The sequence below is a fragment of the Passer montanus genome, unplaced genomic scaffold, assembly GCF_014805655.1.
Source record: "Passer montanus isolate IOZ18808 unplaced genomic scaffold, ASM1480565v1 scaffold36, whole genome shotgun sequence".
Classification (NCBI taxonomy): Eukaryota; Metazoa; Chordata; class Aves; order Passeriformes; family Passeridae; genus Passer; species Passer montanus.
In genome coordinates this window covers 4,916,405-4,941,614 of record NW_024368374.1, presented here as the reverse complement: position 1 = coordinate 4,941,614, position 25,210 = coordinate 4,916,405, and the positions used below count along the sequence as shown (strand labels likewise).

The window sequence follows — 25,210 nt, the reverse complement described above, 5'->3', positions numbered from 1 at the left end:
TGGAGCTTCCTAAGGAAATGACTTAAGTGTCTTTCAATGCCTTTAATGTAGTAATGTTCTTGTAGTGCCAACACTTTTTTTCAGCATTTGCATTTTATATAATTTTTTTCTATTACACCATTTTTCTGTCTGAATGGTTCCTCACAACTGTTGCTGTGAAGTAGTTCATAGCAAGACTGGAGTGAAATTTCTATTTCCTCTCCCATGGGACTAAATCCAGCAACTTTACATTGGGAAAATTCCTTAGCACAGACCTGATTGGAACATCTGGCCACTGTGCAAGTATAAATACTAAATGGCTGTATCAGTTCCTATAACATCAACAGGAAAATGTTGTAAAGTTGGTGAGTGCCTTGCCCTTGGACTGCATGCCAGCTTCTTCCTAAAATATAAGCCTAAATTTAGCAGCCAGATTGCAAGTAGCATTTGAATTATCCAGGGTCACTTTATGGCTTCTTCCATCCCAGGAAATAACCTCCCAGCAACAATCCTTGCCAGAACCTAATCATTTTCAGCTCTGCTGGGTCTTGTCTCAGCTCTGAAATGTCTCACTGGCATTCAGCTGTATTGTCATCTCTCCAGACAATGCCCTCTGCATTATTTGAAAAGAAACAATCCATTTCACTGATTTTTTTTTTCACATTTTCATTTTCTCTTAGCTCTAGCCGCCCAAGCATATGCGCTGAAGGAAGAGAACGATAGTCTCCGATGGCAGCTGGATGCTTACAGGAATGAAGTGGAGCTCCTGAAGCAGGAGAAAGGACAGCTCTTTCGAACAGAAGAGAGCCTTACGAAGGACCAGCAGCTGCAGTTCCTACAGCAGACAATGCAGGGCATGCAGCAGGTATTGATAAGGAGGAAAAGAACAGGTCTTCTATTTTAGGAAGTGGTACCATGGGGTTCTGCTGTACTCAAGATTATTCATTAATGTCTGATTTCTTTTCAGAAAATCATAGGGACTTAGATGGGGGGAAAAAGGAGGAGAGTTTGGGGATATATTTAGGCATAGTCATTTTAGAAATTCATAAAATGCATTGATCATCCAAGAAAACTCTTTATGCATTTGCTAGTTATGAGCAAATTGTTCTGTTCCTCTTCTCACTTAATCCAACTGGCCTGATATTGTACAAATTTTTTTTTAAATTGTCTAATGTATCATAATCAATTCTCTGTGGTGTGGTGTTTTCGTTTGCATTCATCTGCATCTTTTTTTCTGCTATTGTTTGAGAATGACTGAGACATCAGCGTGTCCAGACTACCCTCCTTAGCTTGCAAATTGTTAGCAACATCAGTGCTATTTCCTGAGCTATTATCATTTATGCTGACCCATGATGTAACCTTTTCATTCAGACAGTTTTTAAGTGGTTTAGTGCAGCAAAAAAGCTTTTTCTCTGACACCAGTCAAAGAGAAGCTGCACTGTGTTCCTGCAGGGGCAAGGGGTGTCAGTTTATCATAATTATTATCCCTTATTTGTTAGTGTGCTCCTGACACTGTGCTGGGTGAGTCCTGGCAAGCACATCCAGCCTGCTCCCACTGTGTTGTCTGACATGTCCAGTGACACACGAGCAGCCCTGGCCCAGCGTGCATGTGGGCAGCATCTTCCCTGCCCAGGCACTTGTGTTCAGCTGGTACGTGGCAGAGCACAAGGGCAGTGGCTCAGCACAGCACTGGGCTGTGCTCCCAGCTGCAGTGGAGCTTCTCATCCCAGCACTGCATAGGTTAAGTTTCCTTCCTTCTTCTGTAGCATCGCTCACACTCCTCTGTCACCCCCGGTTATTAGATTCCAGAAGGGGACAAGTTGTACCCACTTCCAGACTGTACTAAGCTGCTTTTGTATGGCAAAACCCAGGAGATACTCATTTACATTTGAGCTGCCTTGTTGGGTTAGGAATTGCACGACTGTCCTGGTGCCTATGAATCCAGCAAGTCTGCAAATCCCAGCTAACACCCAATAACAGAGCACAAGGCAACCCTGCACACATATTGATATCAACACAAGCCCTGTTAAGCCTGCAATTTTTTAGAAAATCAGGGTGATTTATTGTATGGTGGAATAATTCTGACCAAAATACTTTAAAAGTTGAAAATAAGTAATTGATAATTCCGGAATGAAATCTTTCCCAGACTTCAGAATTAAGTCATTACTCAGAAACACTTAATGTTTCTGTATACTTTAGATAAGCTTGAGGTCTGTTCATGATCTTATCCTTATATAAATGGATAGTGAAATACCACTGGTTTTAATAAATTTAACACCATATGTAAAGATTGTGCTGTATTTAATCCTGGTGCTAATTCTCCATTAAAATTAGTGAAAAGGAGGCATAAAATTCTACTAAATAAAAATTCTGGAGCCCTAGCACCCATTTGACATTATTATAATTTTCTGTCTGGGGTTTGGATGAAGTATAATCAAGTCTGTAGAATATAAATAGATTTGTATTGAACTTCAAGCAAATGTTAATAATGCAAATCAATAACAGAGTTACTGACTTATCTCTCTGTTCAGCTGGCCATGGACACTGCAGTCCCTACTCCTCTGAGAGTTTCTGTGTTCGTGACAGTTTTGCTGTGAGGTTCTCAGTTTTTCTAGTTTGCCGTCTCAGGGTCAGACCCACTTGCTCCCAATGGGATATAATTAGAGATGGCCCAAGGAGCTGGAGAAGACACTGCAGATAATCCAGTCTGACAATATGCTGAGGAGAGCAGCAACACAGAAGCATGGGAGGTGAAGTTCAGAATATTTGGTGGGAAATTATCAGTCAGTTAAGCAGCTGGATGATGGTTTTGGATTTCAGTAATTAGCCACAGTCATGACATCCCATAACCTTTGTGATTTTCATGCAGTTAATGCATGAATATGTAGAAATAAACCTTTGATTTAGGTAGACTCAGTTTTATCTCAGCTTGGTTTTGTAAATGTTGAGAGATGACAACCTTAGCTGAAATCCGTCAGTGTAGCAGGTGCTCAGCATCTATGGAAATCAGTCTCACTATGAAATATTAAATATATATCCAGGACTTGAGTATAAATAATTTAACAAGAAGACCTGTATTCCCTTTTATCCTTTTGTATATATTAAAATTAATTTCAGACAAGTAAACTGAATGCCACTGAATTCCTGAACCCTTCATACATGTCAGCATTGAAAAATATATTTCTCCTTCTTCTTTTCTCCTCATTCTCCCCTACTCTTTCATGCACTTCTTCTAATTCTGAAAACCAGAGAACAAGTGATTTGAGCTGCAGCCTGAAAAGCAGATTTATCTGAGAGAAATTGGATGTATTTTCAGAATCAAGACATTTTCTGTAAACATATTTGGTGCCAAACAATAGCAAATAACACACCACCGATGTATTTTTAATATACTTCTACCATCTGGATGTTTTTCAGGATTCTTCCCTGTGTTTGCAGGACTGATGAAATGAATGTTTATTTTCTCTTCCATCACTCCCACTGATCTAAAGTAGCATCAGGAAAATCACACAGATGTTTGCTTATGAAGTGTACCTTATGGGCAGTAGTAGCAACCTCCTTATTTGCTGTGTCTAAAAAAAGAAAATCCTTTGGACTAATGACATTGAACTTATGGGGTTTTAGTCAACTTCCTCCATAAAACTGTGTCACAGTTTAATTTCATACCCACTGTGAGATCTCAAACAAATGGAAATAATGTCTTGTATCCATGGTAACAAATGAGATACACTTTACCTGATTTTGAGATGGAAATTGAATTAACTTGTCACTGCTGCATAGGTGGTATTGCCTTCAATTTATTTCTATATGAGAACACATATACCAAGATGATCACTTTTTGAATGGCTCTTTTTCCAGCAGTGTTTGGCATGCTCTAAAAAAAGTCTGTGATCACAAGAAAGGATGTTTTAGTTGTAACTATTTTTGCAACACTTCGCAGCACAGCTGTAAGAATTTTTTTAATCTTGCCTCTCTATCTGAAATGTTTCATCAGATACATGACTATAGGTAATGCAGAAAATATCACCTAGAAGTGTTGCTTAATGGTTGAAATTATAAGCCTCAATTTTCAGTGGGTATATAATTTTTCCAAATTTTAACCGTTTAGTTTTAGCATATTACATGTGGAATAGCAGGCAGAATTCTTTTGAAAAAAATCCTCAACATAATCTTTCAGCCATTCCAAGAACAAAGCATTAAAAATATACTTTTATTGTATATTGTCCATCAAATATAATTCTTGAAGAAATGCACTTGCCACCTTTATTTACCACCTTGCTTTGAAACCAAGGCTCAGAATTTGACAGTGAGTCTCTATTGAATTAATGATGTGGTTCCCAGATCCTTTATACAATCTGTTTGAAACTGATAGTGTTAGCAAGCCTTTGAAAAAAATGTCAGTTTTCCACAAAGGAGATGACACTCATTAGCATGTGTTAGAGTAAATCTTAGATTTTTACTGGTCATCAAGGATTGTTCATGAACCACTTCCACCTCAGTGCAATGTTTTAAGCCTCAGGTTAATCCCGAGTCTACAGAGCACATGTCCTTTAGCATGACTCTAATTTAACAAGTTAGCTCTACCTTTTTTGTCAAGCTTAACTGGCCAAGATGTGGGGCCATGCTTGTACAGCCGCGCTGATTCCTGAACTGATACATTTGCCAGTGGGCTGGTGGTTGTGCATGGTGCTTCACTGCATCATGTAAATGTAGGATAATGTTCTTTCATAACTCCCTGAGCATGATGGGCTGAATTTAGCTCCTGCAGGCAAGGGTGTCATCCACAAATCCTCATTTAAATCGTGCTTCCATCTATGTTAAGTCCAGGAAAGGTAGTGCCTACAGTTCTGCTATTGCACATGCTGGGGTGTGTCTGAGACAAATATTTAAGAGACACCTCATTGTCCCATCCCCTGAGGGGCCTGAATCACTGGCTGGGCTTGGGATCATACTCCTAACACACAGTGACAGCACAGGCTCCCCTTTGCTGGCAGGGGGGCATTAAAACCCAGCCACGGGGTTATTGCAGCAGCAGGGGATGCGCTGCAGTGCCTCTTTTAAAATTAGTGCTCAGGCTGGAAAGCCAGAACAAAGGGAACAGTCATGTGTGGTGGGTGTAGGGCTGACATAAAGGCTGACACACTGCTGTGAGTGCCACCAACTCAGCTCAGCATGTCTCAGCAGGAGACTGAACATATTCTGGCCCTGCTGATGACCCAGATGGGTGTCACTCTGATGCAGTGTGATAAGAGTCCACTTTTGTCTTCTCTTCTTTTTCTCCCTGGACAATACCAATGTAATGTGAATTGCAATGCAGATTGTGAACTGGACACTCAGAAGTCAGGATCTGCCAGAATCACTGCCTGTGCATTTTGCTTTGTATACCTGAGAGACCCTTCCCCATTTGGTGCTGCAGGCAGAGAGTACATAGTTAATCATCACCTGTTCAATACCTCCCTGTCCTTGCTGTTCAATATGCAGCTCAAGGTCTTTCTGCAAAGGCCACATTGCTCCTGACATTTTCTGCCTACTGAGGACTTTCTTTTGTAGTTCACTAATCATTTAACATGTAAAATAAATAGCACATGCATCTGAGACTGATACACCTCTTTAAAGAGCTGTGATAAATGCCAGATGATTAGCAATCATAAAATCACAGAATCATTTAGGTGATAAAGGACCTTTAAGATCATCAAATCCAACAATTAACCCAGTATTGCCCAGTCCACCACTAAGCCATGTCCCTAAGAACGGCCTGTTTATATCTTTTAAATACCTCCAGGGATGGTGACTCCACCGATTCTCTGGACAGCCTGTTCCAAAGCTTGACAAATCTTTTTGTGGAGAAATGTTTCCTAATATCCAGCCCTACACCTCATTTCAGGCTTTCAGTGTTCATGCAGTGTAGGACTGTTTTGTCTGTGTTATGCCTCACTTTTGTGGTTGGCAGGGTAGGAATTGCAGCTCCCTCTTTGCACTCATTGCTCCCTCAAAGGAGGGTGGTCAGGGTGCATCTTTGGTGGTGCAGACTGTGGGGAGCACACATTTTCTACAGTACCATCACTGGGAGACAGATTACAACCCTTTTATCTAATTGAGGTGTCACAAGAGGCATCTATCAGATTTTTCAGCAAGACTGTGTACCTGTAAAATATTGTAACTCTTCTGAGTAGAAAATCCAAAGGCAACTATTGTTGGCCTCACTATGCTGCCTTTGAAATTAATCGGATTTCTACCATCCCCATCCATTAGAGTAGAGCCAACCCATTTTCAGATGGAGCTAGCAGTTTTTTCTACAAGCAAAGATGGCACTTCTCAGGTCTTTCCTTCCCTTTTTTTCATAGCTTTTTCTCATACAAGCAGTAGAACTGAATAGTCCCATGGTCCACACTCTTTCAGTGGGAGCAGGGACAAAAAGAACATTTCTGTGCAAGAGGTTGTAACAGACAGTAGGGCAGGGCATCGTGAGGCTTTTTTTCCTCATCAGTCTTTTAACCAATCTACCACCTATTAAGTTCCAATAAGCCTCAGCTGGCATTGAGGGCTGCAGGTCTCAGATGTTTCACATGTGTTGTTAACTGTCACAGCCATTCGTTTCTGTCACATACAAAGGTTCTGAAATGTCAGAAGCCACAAACACAGATGCTGGTGCCTGAAAATTGCTGAATCTGGTGCTGTGTAAGTGCCATGACCATTATAACAATGGTATACCTTTAAATGTACAGGTTCTAGTAGCAGTTTAGTGCTGAAATTAAGATCATTGTTGAATAGATGAAGCATATTATGGCTATATGTATTAATATAGCCTAAGTGCAGAGGAGATTTGTAGCCTTTTTTTATTCCATCTACCTCTTGCTCACCAAACATGTATTAAATATACAACCCAACCAATGTACTTGTCCACAACTATAAACTGATTCTTCTCCAAAGCAGCATTAAATAAGAATAAATACAAGAGATAAAAAATATCCCTTTTATTTGCACTTTACCTGGTAAATAAACAGATCAGAATAATTATGTTGGAAATGTTTTTAATTGCAGTATGTATTCCAGTTAGATATTTTTTCTTTTGTTTCCCTGCAAAAGTGGCACTGGAGTAGTAATGGCAGTACTAATGACCTTAAAGGGAATGGATACAAGTTGAGTGGGAGGGACTGGACCCAACATCCAGATGTTCACTCCATGCCTGTTCCTTCTCTCACCCAGTGGCTGATATTTGAAAACCGATTATATATGATCTCCCAGGAGAGGGAGAAATGTTCCCATAAATGTTGTCTTAGTTCACTTGTGCTTTTCAGGGCTCTGTACAGTCCATTCCATGTTTAAACGTCCAGAAAACACTTACTCTTTTGATTATATTAAAAAAAAAAAAAAAAAAGGAGCAGCTGGCAATTAAGTGCTATTTATTTACCAGATCTCAGACAAGCCAAATGGCTTCTCTTCACTGTTTAACAACCTTTCTTTATTGAAAGTAGTGTTTGATTTCCCACTTCTGCAACCACCACTTCAATAATATTAGGGGAGTGTAAATAAGGGCCCACAGATACTTTAGGCACCATATTCCAACAGCTGTTCTAGTTCTAAGATGGAGGAGAGTAGCATCTTTTTTCCTGCTAGTGCTGGTAAAGCTAGATTGAGATTGGCAGCAAGAATAAACCCTTCATAGAGAAATAATTGGGTTCACATATTTTATTTACAATATGAAATAATCAACTAATATGTTCATTAACATGGTTGTATAGTCTAGTGGTGGTAAAGGACAAATCTTTTAAGTTTTACAGTCCAGTGATCTTACATGAATTTTTAAAAGATCCTAAATACTAGCATTGGCTTGCTGATTAGAATTTCCAATTGTGTTTGATGCTATCAGTGCTAAGAACTCTGTTTCCATTACTAGGAATTGTGTTTCAGTGGAAATTACACTGGGTAAATTGATTCTCTTCCATAATATTGTTCTTCTAATTAAATTTTTATTCCCCATCAAAAGAAATAAAATATTTTTTCTTGAATAGGATATCAAAATTTAAAAGATCTGTTTAGGTTTGTTGAGAAAAGGCATGCTGTATCATGCTCATTTTCAGTCCCATGGAAGAAGAGATGGGATCACACTGCTCAAGTGCCATTAACTGGTGAGGAGTTAACTCACAGTTCATAGTACAGGTGAAAGGCTGGAGAAGATGATGTTGTTATGACTAGATGATCATGTCTTTCTTTGACTGTGCATCATGCAAGGTGCCAACTTTTGCCCTTGTAGGACAGATACGAGGGCAGGGGGAACATGGCACTCATTTGGGATCAGCCCTCTTTCTTTGATGGGGATCAGGATCTACTCACCTGCTGTCAGTAAAGTCAAAGGCTGTGTGATATCCCAATCACCTCATTAGCAAAGAAAGGAGGGAGCTTTATTGATGAGGTATATTGGCCTTTTGTCAGGCTTCTCCCCTTTGCAGGCCACCACCAAAATAAAGGACTTGGCATAATTTACTGTGAAATCCAGATCCTAGAGAAGGATCCCTGATGCTATAGAGCTAAGTGTCTTATTAGTGTATTTAAATTCTGAGATGAAGGATTCATTCTTGAAGGTTCCTAAGGACTTGGCCTTTTCTTCATTTGCTGCAAAACTCCATAGCCGACTGAGGACAACTTGTCTGTCTTGATGAGTAAGAGGTATACTTGAAAATTACTTGGCAGAGGACTGTCTCTGCAGCTTTCCATGTAGACATGCATCCCCCATGTTCCCCTTTCCTCTGCTGCCCAGCCCTTAACATTGCCTCTTGTAGCTGGTGTAGGTGAATTGCTAAGCATCACAGAAACAAAATAATTGAGAGTTAATTCTCTGATATCTATCAGCTATCCTCTAGAACCCTGGAAAAACCCTGGAAGTTAGAAGGTACATCTGAAGGTCAGGTACACCTCTCCTCAAAACAGGGGCATCTCTGGAGTCATCTCAGTTTTGTTGAGGACCTTGTCCAGCTGTGGTCTCAGTACCCCCAAGGATGGAGAGTCCACAGCTTCTCTGAGCCCTGCTCAAGAGGTTGGCCACCCTCAGTGTGGAATATTTTTCTGCTTGTAATAAAAAATGTTTCTTGCTGTCTATTTGTTCTCAACCCTTACTCAAGAAAACCACCACCTCCGTAACCTCCCTCTAGGTAGTTTCAGTATGTCCATGTCCATCTGTCTCCAATTTTATTTCTTAGAATACAGGCCTGCCTGCAACTACTCTGAGCACTGTAGAGCACTGTAGGACCTCTGGAGTCTGTCTAAAAGCAGGGAAGGTAAGCATGGCAAATACCTCCCTAAGGAAGCGGCTGGACAGAGCTTTTCTTTAGTGCCAGCACACACATTTCCCTGTCAAGTGTGTGTCCAGCTCCTCAGCCCCCTCTGAGCTGGTTAATCTGCAGGGCAAACACATTCAGCATGGTCTTTGCCTCTGGCCAGAGAGCCAGAAAACCTCACTGTGCAGGTGAATGCCCATCAAGCAGGAGCTGGGCTGTTCATCCATGTTTACCACTTTACCATCCCTCTTTCATCATTGGAAACCCTATTATCCAGCCAAATAATGCCATCCATACAGCCAGGGACACAGCAGTCCCTGAGAGCTGGCAGGGATGGGAAACATTGCACTATTACACTGTGCATCTTTTCAATCCATTAGAAAGCCCAAACCCACAGCCATACTCTTTATTTTAATAATGCCTTGCTGCAACATGGCTAACTTCCTTGAGGGCTCATTTCTAAAGCTTCTTTGACTTGTCTTTCACATTCTCCTGTTTCCTTGGTGATTTGTCAGGCCTCATCAGCGTCTTGTTACTAATGCATATTTGCTCAGCTGGGAAGTCACTTTCTCATTATTCAAGCCTGCCATGTGCTGGCCATTTGTGATATGAAATCTTGTCTGTCTTGCAAAAAGAGAAAGACACTCTTCCAGACAGTCCATGGGAGTACTGGGAGAGGGATTTGTATTTTTATTTTGCAAATGGTTGATTTCATTTTAATTCATTTTTTCTTTTCCTCCTACCTAAGGAAGATTCTGAAAGGAAACGTTTCCCATCCTTCCCCTCTGTATTTGTGAACAGCTTCTAAGAATTTCAAAACATTCATTTCCTAGTGAATTTTGTCATTTTCCATTTGGCAAACTCTTCACTTCTCTTTCTTTATATAAGATGAACTTAGAAAAGATGGAATGAGGTTTTACTTGAGGACAAAGGAAAAATATAATAAAACATCAAAAATTACTATCATAGGTGAGTGCTTTAATTTTTAGGAGAACTCTGCAGCCATTTGAATGCCTGTAGTTTCATACTTTTCAGATCTCCAATAGTTGTGTAGTTTCGGGGAAAGTATTTCACTTTTGCACAAGTGAGTTCTGCTTCCCAGGGGTACTATTTTACATCTATGCCTTGGTTTCTTTTGGACTGAAAAAAAGTAGCATTGATTGGGATACAGCCTGCATATTTGAGACACATAAGTTCCACCTTCTTTTTAGGCACCTAATGAATCCATTTTTCCTGTATAAGGATATATTTCCTATAGATAATAAGTGGAGAGTAATATGAGTATGTTTCTCCTACACATTATAAGAGCAGCAGAATCCAGTTTGCCTGAGTTCACTGAGTGTTGAAGACAACCATTCAACTGAGTTGGTTCAGTTGACCTGTGTAAGAGCATCCCTATTTGACTGATACACTAATTCCAGAGACCTTTAACAGAGATCATCTCTGGACATTTTACAGCTATTCCATAAATGGGGGAGTCTGTGCCTCCTTCCTGTGGCTGAACAGGCTGGATTTGCTGAAACTGCCTGCACAGCCTGTGATGGACGTCAGCACTCCCACCCCAGAGGTGTTCTTTTTTCTGCTCCTCCTTACTGCCCTTTCTTTAAGATCTTTGTAACCTTTTCATACTTCATTTCAAGTAGCTGTAGAGAAAATCATAAACAAAATAGCAAGGGCAGGACCATTCAGGAGTATAACTGCTAAACTTGTGGCAAATGCTGGTTTTCCTTTTTCATTATTCTGTCAGCCTTACAGCATCCTAAGTACAGCCTCAGGCCCTGCAGTCCCTTCTGGTCTGCCTCCCTTGTCTTTGCATGCAAAGTTGTTGGCTTCATGCTGGAAATCATGCTTTCCTTATAGGATACTTGTCTGTCCAACTAGGCTTGGGATGTGACCACACTTTTAGGTATGTCCATATTTGATATTCAAATCCACACTGCCTTTTGGGGAGCCATGAAGAACTGTGGGCAAGGAGGAAGAGGGGAAAGAGAAGGAGTATTTCATGGCTGCACAATGCTACATAACAGCAAGTTATTACTTTCCCTTTAGGACTTCTCATATATTCCGAGGCAGTGTGTGCTGCTCGGTTGTTAGCATTCTTGGCCACACTGGCACTGCATTGTACACAGCCTGAGTAATTCAGCTGGCTTCAATAATGCCATCTATATTTAATGTTTCAGAAGCTGTGAAGATTGGTTTAAGATGGTAATTTTCTGTCTGTGCTTTTGAGATCTATGCAATATGGGTGGTACTGAACTGTCTCTGGCAGGGATTCAGCATTGGAGTGGGAATGTGGGAAAAAAAATCAAAATAAAACACACACCCTCTTTTGCCCCACATAACGAAATTAGCTACCCGCTTATTATGTACAGGGAGGATTTGGTCCTCATGAAAGAAGGAATAGGTATATCTGCCATTTCTATGCAGACCAGTTTGCCACTGGAAGCAGTGTCTTGCGTTTTTTTGGGGGGGAGGGGGCGTCTAAAATGCATTGATTTATCTCTGGACAAGCAACCAGGAGGTTAATTCTTTCTGGCTTTCCCATCACCTGTCTGGAAATACCAGTAAGAGGATATTAGTGATGTCTGCCAGTCTGATCTGGTCCTACTACACAACTCTGTCTCCTAGGGTCAAGCTGGCAGCTGTGGTGACAAATGCTTTTGGTTGCACATAGACCAGCTGAGCTTCCAGGCTGCTACTGGTGGAGCTCTGCAGGTGTCTCTCTTCCGGATCATCAGAGCTGTGATGAGCTCTGTGATGTACTTTTCCACTTCCTGACACTTGCATCTTGGTTGAGGGAAAAGACACTTCTATAACATGCAGGACACCCTCACAGACCCAAAAAATTGCACACTGAGGACATGGAATAAAACAGAAATATGAGCCAGGTATTTCCTGGCTGTATAGCCATGAAATCAGTTCTTTGCCTGATAGAACGGGGGAACTTCTGTCTGAATGCTGTGTCACAAAGCTGGGAACATCAGGGCTTAAAGGGAATGGCCAGAGATGTGAGACAAGATTGAAAGAACAGACACTTTTATAGCTGTGGTGACCATCAGTGTAGTGGGTTGGTTTCCTACACGGGGAAACTCTGGCAGAAAGGCTGTGTGAGATGGCAGAGTAGGTGGAACAGTATCAGACAGCATAATTATTGAAACAAAGGATTTTTTTTTTATTTTGATTGGTTGTGGTATATATTTGCAAGAAATTTGAAGGGCAAAAGAAATATCTATAGGATCAATTTTTAATAAGTAGATTTATGTATGAAAAAGTAATTCTGAATAATTAATACCTACATATTGGCATCATTCATTATATTCTTTATGGAAAACCTGTCTGTTTATAAGCAGGCGTAACAGCAGTCCCTGTTATGAAACTTGTCTCATTTCTGCCAGTGTAAGATCCTTTTCCTATTTGCTTCTAACTTTGCCAAACATCACGTGTTTGTGCTGAAATTTTTCAGGCTGTTCATCTGTCTTAGGCTGATATTTTTTTCAGTCACATTTATTTCTTTATTTTCCAAAATAAGACTAAAGGAGAAAAATATGCTGTTTGGCAGGTATAACTCCTTGTTACAACTTCTTGGTTGTAGCATCAAGCGCTCAGGAAAAAGAAATATGCAAACCTGACCCATGCAAAATGAGTAGATTCTGCAGCTTTTAGAGATAAATATGAGGGGGAAAAAAAGAAAGTTAAACCCCCAAGGGATGGCTCCAAATTTTAAAAAACTTTGACATCTCTGGAGGTTGAATGAGAAGGTTCCAGTCTTGTGAATGAAAAATCTTATGTATGAATGGGAATAGGATATCTTAGTTACTCTGCTTTCCACCCCTGTGAAAATAGGACACATTTACTGTCTTTGAAGCCTATGCACACACAGTAAACCTTCAACAGTTGACAGTTTAACCACTAAGACTGCTAGAAGGTTTTATCTCATATCAAGCACTTTGTTGTTCATACTCCAATAAGAGTGCACACTCTATTACCCCAGGGAAACTGAGAATGTTGGATATTTTCCTGGGATTCCTGTTCCTCTCTGGTCCAGAGCCAAGTACAAAGATGCAGAGCATCACATCTCCCTCTCTCTCTCATGCTCTCAGTGTCTTCCACATCAATTCCTCCCATGCTCAGACAGTTTTGGAAAAATTGCCTTAAACCCAAAACAGGAAAAGTCGGGGTCAAAAGAAGAGCTATATAATTAGACTAAATCACAGTGGGAGATCACAGTGGGAGATGTGAAAACAAAACAGTGGAAGTTTGTGAGCTGATCTTCAATAAGTGAAAAGTGGCCATGGAAGAACCATGGGGAGGGAGGTGGGTGGGATAGAGAAGGAGGTTTAAGTTCAGTTGTGTAAACAAGTTCAACCCAAGAGTCAATCTTGGTTTCCTCTTTGTAACAGTCGTTCACTAGTGAAAGATTATTCAGGGGCAAGATGAAATGAAAACTCACTTGGGATCATCCAGATGTGAGTTTATGTTGTTCAAAAGAATGGTGTGTAGGGTTTTTCCCAGAAGCTGGAGTAAAATCCTCTCAACCATGATGAAGGTAGAGTCTGGCCACACTGGTGAGACATAACTGCTCAGAGAAGACTCTGAAATGGGGGCAAAGACTCCTTTCTCATGATATGTTCAGGTGTGTGAGGTCAAACAGGTTGTAGCTGCAAAGGAGAGGACATCTCACCAGCTGCTATTAGGTGGGTGACAGTCTGCTTATCACGCCTCAGGTGCTTCAGCTAGTGACCACTAAGAGGGCTTATGGCATCTTTCTGGTGTCTTGTGTTCTCTGCTTCTCTTCTGAGGACTAGAGTCCGTTCTCTCTAAATTGCAGACATCAGCTAGACCTATCCTAGGTGAGCCTTAAAGGTATGTTATAACACAAGTTTACAAGGGGTGACTGGATGGTCCCTTCTGCATGGGAACCTGCATGGGTATCAGCGTGTGACCTATGGCAGTGTACACAAATCCAGTGTATCTTCTGGAAATGTGGGAAGTAGTACCCAGCAGGCAAGGTGAACACATCCCTGTTCGAGAAATGCCAAAGCAGAGTTTCCCACACAAAAGTTGTTTGGGTATGAGCCTCAGTGGAAGAGACCTATTTATTTCATGGAAAAATCTTGAGATTCAAAATGATCTTGGGCTGTGGTAGAGTGAAAACACATACCAGAATGTCTCTCGAAGGCTCCCAGGGAACAATCCAGGCGGCATGATCCATCAAAAAGCTAACCAACTCCGCTGGACTGTAGAGTGTGTGAGATATAATCAGACATATACCCACGTGTATTTTTACTTCAGTGGCTGAATTAATCCATCATACTGATGTTCACTTACAACAGAAATACACTACCAATAACTCCACCAGTCCCTGAAATGTCATCTGTTTCCAAGTCACTCTGAAAACAATGCTGACACCATGTCCTTTGATGCTTGGGACTTCCAGTGCAGTGGAACAAGGCCAAGATTTTTCTGGGTTTGCTGTCTGTAACTTACTAAGATGCTGAACACCTGCATCATCAGTTTGAGTCAGCCACCAGCCCTAAGCGCAACCATAAACTAAGCTTTAGATGTAGGTACATGGTTAAATCAGTAATGCATGTTAGTAAAGCAATTAGTAGTTCAATTACTCCTTTAAATGGAGTGTGCTAACAAGCAATATGTTGCCCCAGAAAATCATAGTTTCCTTTCTTATTCACTGAGAGAAAACACATAAACTCTTTTCTTAGCCTGTTTGTCTGCTCTTGCTCTTCATCATTGTCTAACATTCTTCAAATCAATGCAAAAACATATAAGTATTTCAGAATTAATTAAATCTACTGACCTGCTCTTGACAGTCACAATAAATCTGTGCAGAATCTAAAGCTAGCCAAGACCAGGGGACGTGGGCTTTCAAATATGCTCCTTCATCCCAGAATTCTCTTAATAAAAATAGATTTTGGTCATAGCTTTTTGTTTTGACAGTAGATCAGTAGTCTTCCTGGCTGATATATTGATTGTAGGACATCAGTCTTCCTGACCTAATAAAATATTGCAGCACAAGACAAAAAAAAAAAAAGAAAAAAAAGGGAAAGCTTTTGTCTTCTTGGCAAGTCCGTCTGAAAGCTTTCCAGAATATTGCTTTGCATAGAATGAAAATGGCTGTGGGCCAATGACTAATTATATTAAAGGGCTGTGCTTTTAAATTATTTATGTACCATAGTGTTTACCCCAGTCTTATTAAAACCACCACATATTCTTCTACAAATAAGATTTTGGTTCAGACAAATGTGACAGCCACTCTGTGGGTGACACACTGTACCAGGAGTTTCTGCTTTAATGTAAAAAATAGCTTAATGCACATTAGCAGATGCATTACTCGTGGTGCACTGCCACAGAAGGAGATGCAGATGAAAACAATTTACCTCTGGTCCATTTAGACACAGCAGATTATGCAACAATAATAAATGTAGGAGCAGACTGCAAAACATTGTTTGAAATGAGGATTTGTCAAACTGGGGATTTTAAACTGCTTTGGATCCAGACGAGGCTAACCAGAAACTTCTTTTGTTTGTGCAGCAATTGCTGAGCATACAAGAAGAATTAAATAACAAAAAATCTGAACTGGAGCAAGCAAAAGAAGAGCAAACGCATACACAAGCAATGCTTAAAGTCCTGCAGGAACAGGTGAGTGATTTTGGCAGGAGAAAAGTGCTGGCTTAGGCATGCTAAGGGGAAGGAAGGCAAAACCATTAGCTCTGAAAGTCTCATGGCTTCACCTCCAAAATCTGTAGGAGTCTGACCACAGAGTATGTTGTGAGCAAGACCTAACCTTATGTATCCTGTCTGTCTGCTCTGATTTGGTTAACAGAATTTCAGATAATAGAATGAAAATGGACCCTTACTTTATACTGTCCAATATTGGATTTCATGTCTTGAGTAGTATTTCCTCTTAAGTATTCTATCTAGATACCAGTGGTAAGTGTTTTTGCTCTGAATTTAAAAAAAATGTTGGGGAGTTAAATATAGCTGAGCCAAAACAGTTCTTCCTTTTAAGAATAGTATTGAAAAAAACATTTTGGCATCTCCTGTGTAATTCACACAAGTATGAGTATATAAAAAACTTACAGTAGCATTATAATAATGGCATTAAAAAAGTAGTTATCAATGCACTTATTTAAGCAGTGAGAATCAAATCTCTGTAAATCTGATTCTCCCACCTTCTTTGATACTAAGGTGTACTATGACACAGAGAAGTACATTTGACAGTATTGTTTTATAAGGATGCTACACAGCAAGGATATGCTATAAGGATGGATAGCTACACAGCAAAAAGCATGTCTGGCCCTAAATCTGTAAATCTAGGGAAGAAACAGTGCTTTATGTGCAAGCACAGTGTGCACAAATACGTGTTTTCTGTATAGACTGTGTGGCTTGGACACACTGAAATTGAAATTGAAAATCCCCACCTGTGCTGCAAAGGCACAGTCTCTGCTTTGAGACCTTATTTTAACCCTTTCTGTATGAACTTTCAGCTAAAATATTTGATGGCTTGGTTAAGTATTTGCAGTTTAAGGTCTGGGGGATCTGAATTGCTTAGGTGGCAGAGATTCAAAATGCTGATGATTCTAATGTTCAAGATTTTTCATCATGTAGGTCTGAGTATATCTGCAGACAGATGATAGACTTAATGTACACGTTGGGAAAAGTAAATTATGTTTATTTCTGATTTTTTGTTCATTATGAAAGTTAGGGCATTGTTCCACCTTTAACATTTATCATTGAACATATCTGATGACAAATATATTCTACAAACTAGTAATTTAGATTCTGGAAGCTTTTATGTTCTTTGCTGTTATGGTCACAGAGATAACCTAAATGAAAGCTGAGGCAAGACTGTAATACAGAAAATGCCATGAGGAAGAATGGATTTGGTAATGACAGAATCTTTATAAACACAGATTCCACCAGGTCTCTTGAATTAATTGCATCTCATTTCCATTTTCACATGGCTTTTAAGGTATAGCATTATAAAGCGCTTTAAAAAAAAAAAAGTGAGAAACAGAAATTGCACAAAGTTATTTTATATCTTTATATCATTTATATGCTGCAAAAAGATATAGGAAGATCTTGCAATGTGAGGCCCAGTAGGGACCACCAGGGTAGACTGCTGAATCTCTGCAGACTGTTGCTAATTGCAAATCAAATGTGCACTCATGCTAGGCAGACAGACGAAACAGTAGCTGGAAGAAAGGCAAGCTAGATCTGCATTTCTCTTGAGAATTAGTTCTGAAACGCGCCTGAGGCCAAGACTGTAAGTAGCCAGAATTCCTGAAGAGTGCAAGGCAGCCAGTGTGCTCCTCCAAGAACCCTGAACGAGTTCCAAAAGTTTCCAGAACAGCAGAAGCCTTAGCAGTAATGACCCCCACTTGCCAAGACTCACAGCTTTCCTTTACAAGCACCAAGCTTATGTGTGTGTTTTATTCACAATGGGTATTGAAAATCATGCAGCCAAGCCAAGTAAATAGAGCTTTTCTTTCAAAAATAAATAGCACAGGACTCCTGCCTTGACTTTATGGCTTGGTTTTGCGATCTGTGTGCTAAAAATTGGCATTTTATCTCAAGCTGGCACAGGGAACCTGCCCTGCCTCACTCAGGGCATGTTTGCATGGGGGTTGCAGCTCCATACGAGCATAGCTGCTCCATGCTCCCAGCCACATCCAGGCTGGGATGTCCTGCTGGGAGAAGTCCCTCTTGCTGGTGCACCATATTGCATTGCAGCAGTCAAAAGCTTCTGAATCACATCTGGCACGTGCTCATCAGCTCTGGTTGTCTGAGGGATTCACACACGCTGATTTCAGTCAGGCCTACCCCACCACAGCATTAGATTTTTCAGATACTTCTGATTCCTCATCCCTTCTCCTTCCAGGCAGGCCCCTGGTTGTTGCTGGCACTGGCTCTGTGTGTTGCCTCAGCACACTGTCCATTGCTAACATCACACTTGCCCCTCATTTACCCTGGAGTCAGAGTAAGGGGCAAGGCAAGTCCTGTTTTTCCAATATTGTACATTTTTTTAAGCTTCCTATTCCAGCGTTTCTCTGTTTAACATGTGAGAGAAGAATATGATTTAAATAATAATTTAGAAAAAAAATATATTGTACAAAAAGGGACTTCACCCCTTCAACCTATGGGAATGCAGCTGCACACATTCTACTCTTAAGTTTTCCACCATTATCTACACTGCAGAGGTCCTAGTCTTGGCAGGAATGCAAGCACCTTCTTGCCTAAGCTCTGGCATGCTTTTCAGAGCATATAAACTGTGCAATAAAAGAGATGGAGAGGCTCAAGCATCCTCTCTGCATCATATCAACCAATGAAGTAGTGCCAGGGTGATAATGGAGGGAAACCTTGGCAGGGCGAAAGCCTGCAAGAGCAAAGTGGGCTGCAGGCTGAGCCCAGTCTCCCATCAAACCCACGTGTGGCTGATGGGGATGTGGCATGTCACCAGAAGAGCACTTTGCCAGGGAGCCACAGTCACCATGGGGTGATGGCATTTTATAAACCTAGAAAGGCAAAGCCAAAGCATAAGCGCTGAACTGCATCATTCCTTGAGCACTCAGGATACTTCCATTAGCACGCAGGACAGTTTTACAAAACTGAGCACGCTCTCCTGACCTCATATTCAGATGAGTAACTCAGCTGAACCCAACAGGACTGCTCATGATGGGTGAATTTCTATAATGAAGAACTGGCAGAATCAGGAAACAGCTCTTCCGGCCACACTGCAATGCATAAATACTTAATTCTGGTGCTTGTCTGGAAGTAGCCATCTCAGCTCATTCCTACCAGCCATCCTCACAGTGGAGTGGTTTCACAGGATGGTTATTTTTCCAGAGTAGGGAAAACATGTAGCATTCATTGGAAATGCACCACCCTGCTGTCAGTATAAATTGCAGACTTCTTGAGGCTTTTGAAAGATGAGCTTCAGTGAATTGAACCAGGAGACCTGATGATTTTGCAGTCCCCAGATATCCTTTGTACTACTTTATCAGGAAGTGTTGCCCTGTTCCCTCTTCATGAAAACTGGTTTAGTGGCTTGAGCAGCAGTTCCTGAATTGGTGCAGTTCACAGCCCTGCGTAATAAGAGCATGGTCTGCTTACCTTAAGTGTCAGGTTGGAAACTGAACAGCTGGGAGCTGAATCACATTCAGTTCAGCTGTTGTTGCCATGTAGCAAAAATATGATGGAGGTAAGAAAACCCCTAGGATTGTAGTCCACCAACACCTCTGAGTCAGCCACTAATCAATACATATTTGTGTTCCATTTCATCAGGATTTTAGAACTCCTGCCAATCAGAGCCAGAGCTATAGAATCAACAGTTACATCAAACCTAGTTTATTTGGCAAAAAAAAAAATAATTCAGAGGAAAGTTGTATTTATTGTTCCACATCCCTCTCCTCCCCCTGCATCCCCCTCCTCCACATGATATCTGCTGTGAATTAAATTACAATAAAAGCATATCTTTTCAGAGCTTAACCTAAAGAGCAAATTATTCTATGAGTTTCATTTAAGTGTACAAACCTCCATGGCTTATAGGCTCAGGAGAGCTGTGGTGTCTCCTCTTTGCTCTGTTTGCTCAATCACAGGATGAATGACAGCATATTTCACTGTGGCTCAAGATGTGAGCTAGGACTTTCCTTAAATCTCCTGAGAGTGATCTTTACAATTCCCAATGTAATCCTGGATTTTCCCCTGAAAGCTAATTCAGGAGGGAAAAAAAGTTTTTGTTCAGGTCATATATTTGCAGTGTCCCCTCCGTTCTTCCTGCCACTGGTTAAATAAAAGAGCTGTTCTTCACTTCCCCTGCTTTTCCATCATACCCAGGAGCCATGTCAGTTATTTAGGTATGTTGTCAGGAAGACAATGTATAGTAGCACTTCGGCATCTTACCTCAAAATATATCATTCAAAAGTAATCATTGGCAAAACACTGTTTAGCTAGTGGCAACTTGCAAATATTGTAAAGTTTAAATTAATAGCAACAACAATGGGAAATTAAATTGTTTATTATTCTTGAGAGAGAAATCCGTGTACCTTTTATGCCTTGAAACTGCTTTCTAATCTTATTATTTAAAAAATAATGACCCAGTCCTATTATTTTTCTTTTTTGCCAACCTATCAAGCCTTAAGTATGTTGGTTTCAAAATGGTTTGAGCAAAAACTCATTAGAATTATATGCTCCATCTGTTTTTCTCATTGGACGCTTTATAAAACACTCCTTCAAATAAATCAAAGATAACTGTGTGAAATACTGAAGCAATGTTCTTGTTTTGTTCTGTTTTGGTTTTTTTCACTCTTTGCAGTTAAAAAGCGCCAAGGAATTAGCAGAAATCAATGGGCATGATGAATCTCAAGCAAATGTAGGTACATCTGTCTATGTGTTGATTTAGTACATATATGTGTATGGTCTTAAATTTACTGTGTATGTCTTAAAGCTGATAGAATGGCTGAATGATTTGCACATCAAGTTTGAGGTGTCTGGGTTTTTTTCTTGAAGCCACAGGTTCAAATCCCAGCAAACTTCATTCAAGGTAGATAAATTGGGTTCCATGCAATTTACTTTGTAGGATTTATTTGGATGAGACTTTAACAACCAGTGTCCTACTTGCTCTGTCTGGGTGTTAAAGATACCATGGAAACAACTGCAAAAGAAATGCTTTTCCTTAGTGTCCTGTCCAGGATTAGTCAAGCTACAACGTTACTCCATTTGTCCCTGTGGCTGCCACCTTGAAGCTGGGCAAGCCTGGCTGTATTTCTGAGTGAGGTGGTTCATATAGGTGTATAATTTTGAAACACTTAATTTTCACAAGAGGACTAAATTAATTCACTGAATCATTATTTAGCCAAAAAAAAACATTAAAGGACTCTTAAGGTCGTGTTTTTAAAAACCTGCTGCCAAAAAAAAAAAAAAAAGCTTCTATTATTTCCTTAATGATTGCCATCAAAACAGCAATTTCCATAAGGGGGAAAGAGAAAAAAAAGGGAAAGTTTCCTGCTGTGTTTGTCATCCAAGCCATGCAGTTTTTGTCATAAACATTTGAATATTAAAACCAATTATATGTGATATCTTCCTCCTGGCCAAATGAACTAGCAACAGTTTAAACACTAATATATTTTAACGTCTATTTTAGTCCATGTGTTGTCTAATGGCTCAGGAAAACAGTTTTATTTTAAGCCTGAATGGGAGGCTCAAGTTTTGTGAGCTGCTTTTTTGATAAGGAAATGTTGTCCTCGTTTTCTTAATCCTTTCCTAAATCTCATTCATTGTGATCCGTTTCCGCAGTGAAGTCGATAGAGCCTCGTAGCTCTCAGCGTTTGGACAGGAGACATTCAATATTGTCTGATAGCTCCAACAAATCTGCAGCTGCAGTTTGTCTGCACAGCATTCCCTTGCCCCTTTGAAAGATTCTGTTTGCAAACCAAAAATACATTAATCCAATGATGATCTTGAAATACCCACATATGCTAGGTAAAAAATGGTTATTGTGCAATAGCTGATTGCAGGTTTCCCACAGGAAATCCTAAAGATATATCTACATGTAACTCTTATAAACTCTCTAAAAGAATTTGCTTCCTCACCAAAAATGTGGATGAAACAATGTTTTGTGGTATTGAAGTGTTTTAAAGGGAAATTACCTGAAAGCTTCAAGCTGTACCATTACCTGAAAGTTTCAAGCTGCACATATTTTGGCTCATATGTAACTGGATAAACAGAAGTGCTTGAAAGTTTTATATTTATATAATATAGAAGTTTAAACATCATTAAAAGGAAACATGTAAAGAGAGTGTCTTGGTACACAGTTCCCAGATATCTAAAACAAAATATTTCAGAATCTTTGGTCAATAGCACCTTTTTTCAAAATGTAGTATTTTGATCCAGTTTTGTTGCTGTTTGTTTTGATACAGTTTTGTTTTGTACAAGCTCTCGAATGCCTGAATTTTCCATAGGATAGAAACTGTATTTTCTGCCCCTCTTTTCCATGAGCTTTTTCCCTGCTGATCTCATAGCAATATATGACTCTTAAGAAAAGAAGTCAATACCTAGATTAATGACAAAGAGGGAAACTAGATAGTTACAATTATTGAGTCACAGTCACAGCCATGTATTCAACAATAATACCACCGTGGAATCAGAAAAAGCACAGCAGTATAAATGGAAATAGAGAAACAGAGGGAAAAAACTGATGTTAAAACATTTGCTACAATAATGAACTCTATAAAATGGAAGCTGAAGTGCCTTTTAAACAATTGTCATTTATATAAAATATGTAGCTCTCAGGTGTTGTGCCTTGCAGGTTGTCTCCACATATATTCTCAGCAGACTCCATGCGTTTTGCCCCTGGCCACTGTGCAAATCAGGGATGATCAAAGAGAAGAAGGCTTGGTGGCTCCTACCTGGTTCTTAGTGAACTGTGATGCATATAATTGGATTAGGACATATTTGTTACAGATGACAGGTTGAATTCAGCAAATTAAATACCTCTACATGCTGAGCAATAGTGGGAGGTGTTGGTAAGGAAAAATGGCAACGTATGCCTGTACACTGAACACACAATCTTATCTCCACACTGTGGCATATTTAGATTACTTACTCTGCAGAAAATCAGGCTCCTAGAAAGGACAGAAGAAACTTTAGGCACAATGCATACACATCAAGAAAGCCATACTGTAACCTTAAAGATTACTTTCTTCACTCCGGATTTCTCCTGATTGCACTAGTCTGCATCATCTTTTACATTAGAAAATTATGTTATTTAAAATAAAATGTGGAAATAGTTTTCTTAGCAAAAGCAGGTACAGATGAAAATGTATATATTTACACCTATCCTGGTCTCTACATACTTATTATATGAGACCATCCTGAAAGGGAGACAACGATGTGGGCACCTTTGGAAAAAAAACTTCCCTCCTGAAGTAATTTGTAGGTGCCCAGCCTACAAACTGACCTTCTTTTTTTTTTCTCTTGTTTTCACAGGAAAATTAACTAAGTTGACTAAGAGGCTGGAGCAATTGCAATGTCACATTCCCTGCATGTCAGTTCACACATAAGTCTGTGGGGGTGGGGTAGACCAAAATTTTAGTGTAGCGCCAGTACATCTGTTATTTCCAGAAAGCAAAACCATCTCACAAGGTTCTGCACAGAGTCATAAGGGTGTTTCATGCGTGATTTGCCAGGTATATGCAGTAATACTGTTGACATTTCCCAGCTATGCCCTGTGTCAGGAAAGGCCAAATGTCAGGCTTAGGCAGTACACAAAGCCCAAGATTCTGGTCTGGTGTTCACAGAGACTTCAACAGGCAGCACTGCCAGAGGTGCTGTCACTGAGTGCTCTCTTCCATTAGTCCTGTGCTTTGGAAGAGATCAGTCCTTGCTTCTAATCTGACCCCCTTTTCTTTTCCTCTTCATTGCTGCATATAATGGTATTTCATTCACATCTCTGTCTTAACTGAAGTGAAAATAATGACTAATGGACAATCATAATTTCAGATATAATCCTCTTCAAGGATGTTCCCAGACTCTTGGGACCTGAATACTCCCAACATGAAAAAAATAATCTTGCTTGGGAACTGTGCTTGAGTAGAGACCATTTTGCAAACTGAAAATGCTAATCACATTTTGTGACTAACTCTACAAAGACAATTTATTCTTTTACTCTACCTGTAAGTTCAGTGGTTTTCTGTGAAGTTCCTAGTACGTAAATAATTTTGTGTTTTGATCAAAGATCTCCTTTTGCTCACTGCTGAGTTCAGTAAAGATATGGCACTGCATGCAAATACAGTGAATACATCCCTGGTTTGGCTGTAAGAAGGTTAATATCCATGGTATCCCTCACTGAAATGGAGAAAGGAAGATTTTTTTTATTTTTTTTTTTTATGCAAGTCTCATTTTAGAATTACTCAGTGATCTTCCAGGAGTTTGTTGCTCTCCCTTGTCAGGTTTCTGCCTTGATTAGATGGCAGCTGTGAATAACTCCTACCCTTTGTAAAAGTGCTGTAAAATTGTAATGAACAGTATCAGTTTGCCATATTCAAACCAAACAAGACATGGTTAATGGCCACAGAAGCATTCTGAATTCTGATTGCAATTTCATGGAAAATCCTGACATTGTTGAAGTCGTTAAAGAAATTCCCATAAAGTAAAAAGTCACAATTTTGCAAAAAGACTTTAAGGGTTACCTCATTATCACCAAGACATAATAAAATTAATATATTTCAGACAGTGAAACTGATTTTACCACAAAGGTTTTTTTGTCCAGCTTTTTGTTCTGTTTGAGTTTTGTTGTTTGAACAAAGTACCGGCTTTGACCGCATTCACCTGTCTGCCCTCAGTTAGCGTCTCCCACAGCTTGGACACAATGTTCTGTGGGTTTTTCTCCAGACACAAAATCAATAATATTAAGTAGGGATGCATTTTTCCATTAGAATGCTTGAAGCAGTTGTCAGAGCGTTTCTTGAGCTGAACCAAGCATCTTACATTTAATGTTGATTCTTCCTTTAAGTTTTGTCTTTTGTATTTGCTTTTGAAGCAGATTCCAGATGATCCCTGATTCCTGAGGAGGGAGGATATATCGCTGCATTGCTCACTTTATACTACACTGACAGTGATCATATTCCTAACTATGCCCTAGATTTCTCTTTTCATAGAGTAGGTTAATCACTGATGATCCTCATCAAAGAAAAGATGGTTCTTAAGTGAGGCTTACTTTTGCCACAGTTTGGGCAAATATTTAAAAAGTTAACCCTGTTCAACTTTTGGAAATGTCTGTAATTGCATCAAACTCATCAGAGTTCTCTTCTTGTACTTCCCTATGCAAAGCTTTAATTTAGGCATCCAAAGGTGCCTGCTGTGAATGTCTGATATTAGTGCATGTGTTAGTGCACACATGCCATTTGTGTGGCAGCTCCACTTAGTGTGGCAGTATCACA

General features: G+C 39.9%; 1 protein-coding gene across 6 annotated transcripts in view; it reads left to right on the top strand.

Moving 5' to 3' along the window:
• ENOX1 (ecto-NOX disulfide-thiol exchanger 1) overlaps positions 1-25,210 on the top strand; it is a 357,615-nt gene that overhangs the window by 313,655 nt on the left and 18,750 nt on the right. For all 6 annotated transcript variants that reach the window (XM_039716750.1, XM_039716752.1, XM_039716751.1 and 3 more), the window contains 3 exons: positions 660-844; positions 15,804-15,911; positions 20,587-20,643. In XM_039716750.1, the coding sequence (XP_039572684.1) occupies positions 660-844; positions 15,804-15,911; positions 20,587-20,643 (350 nt within the window). The remainder of the gene's footprint in view (positions 1-659; positions 845-15,803; positions 15,912-20,586; positions 20,644-25,210) is intronic.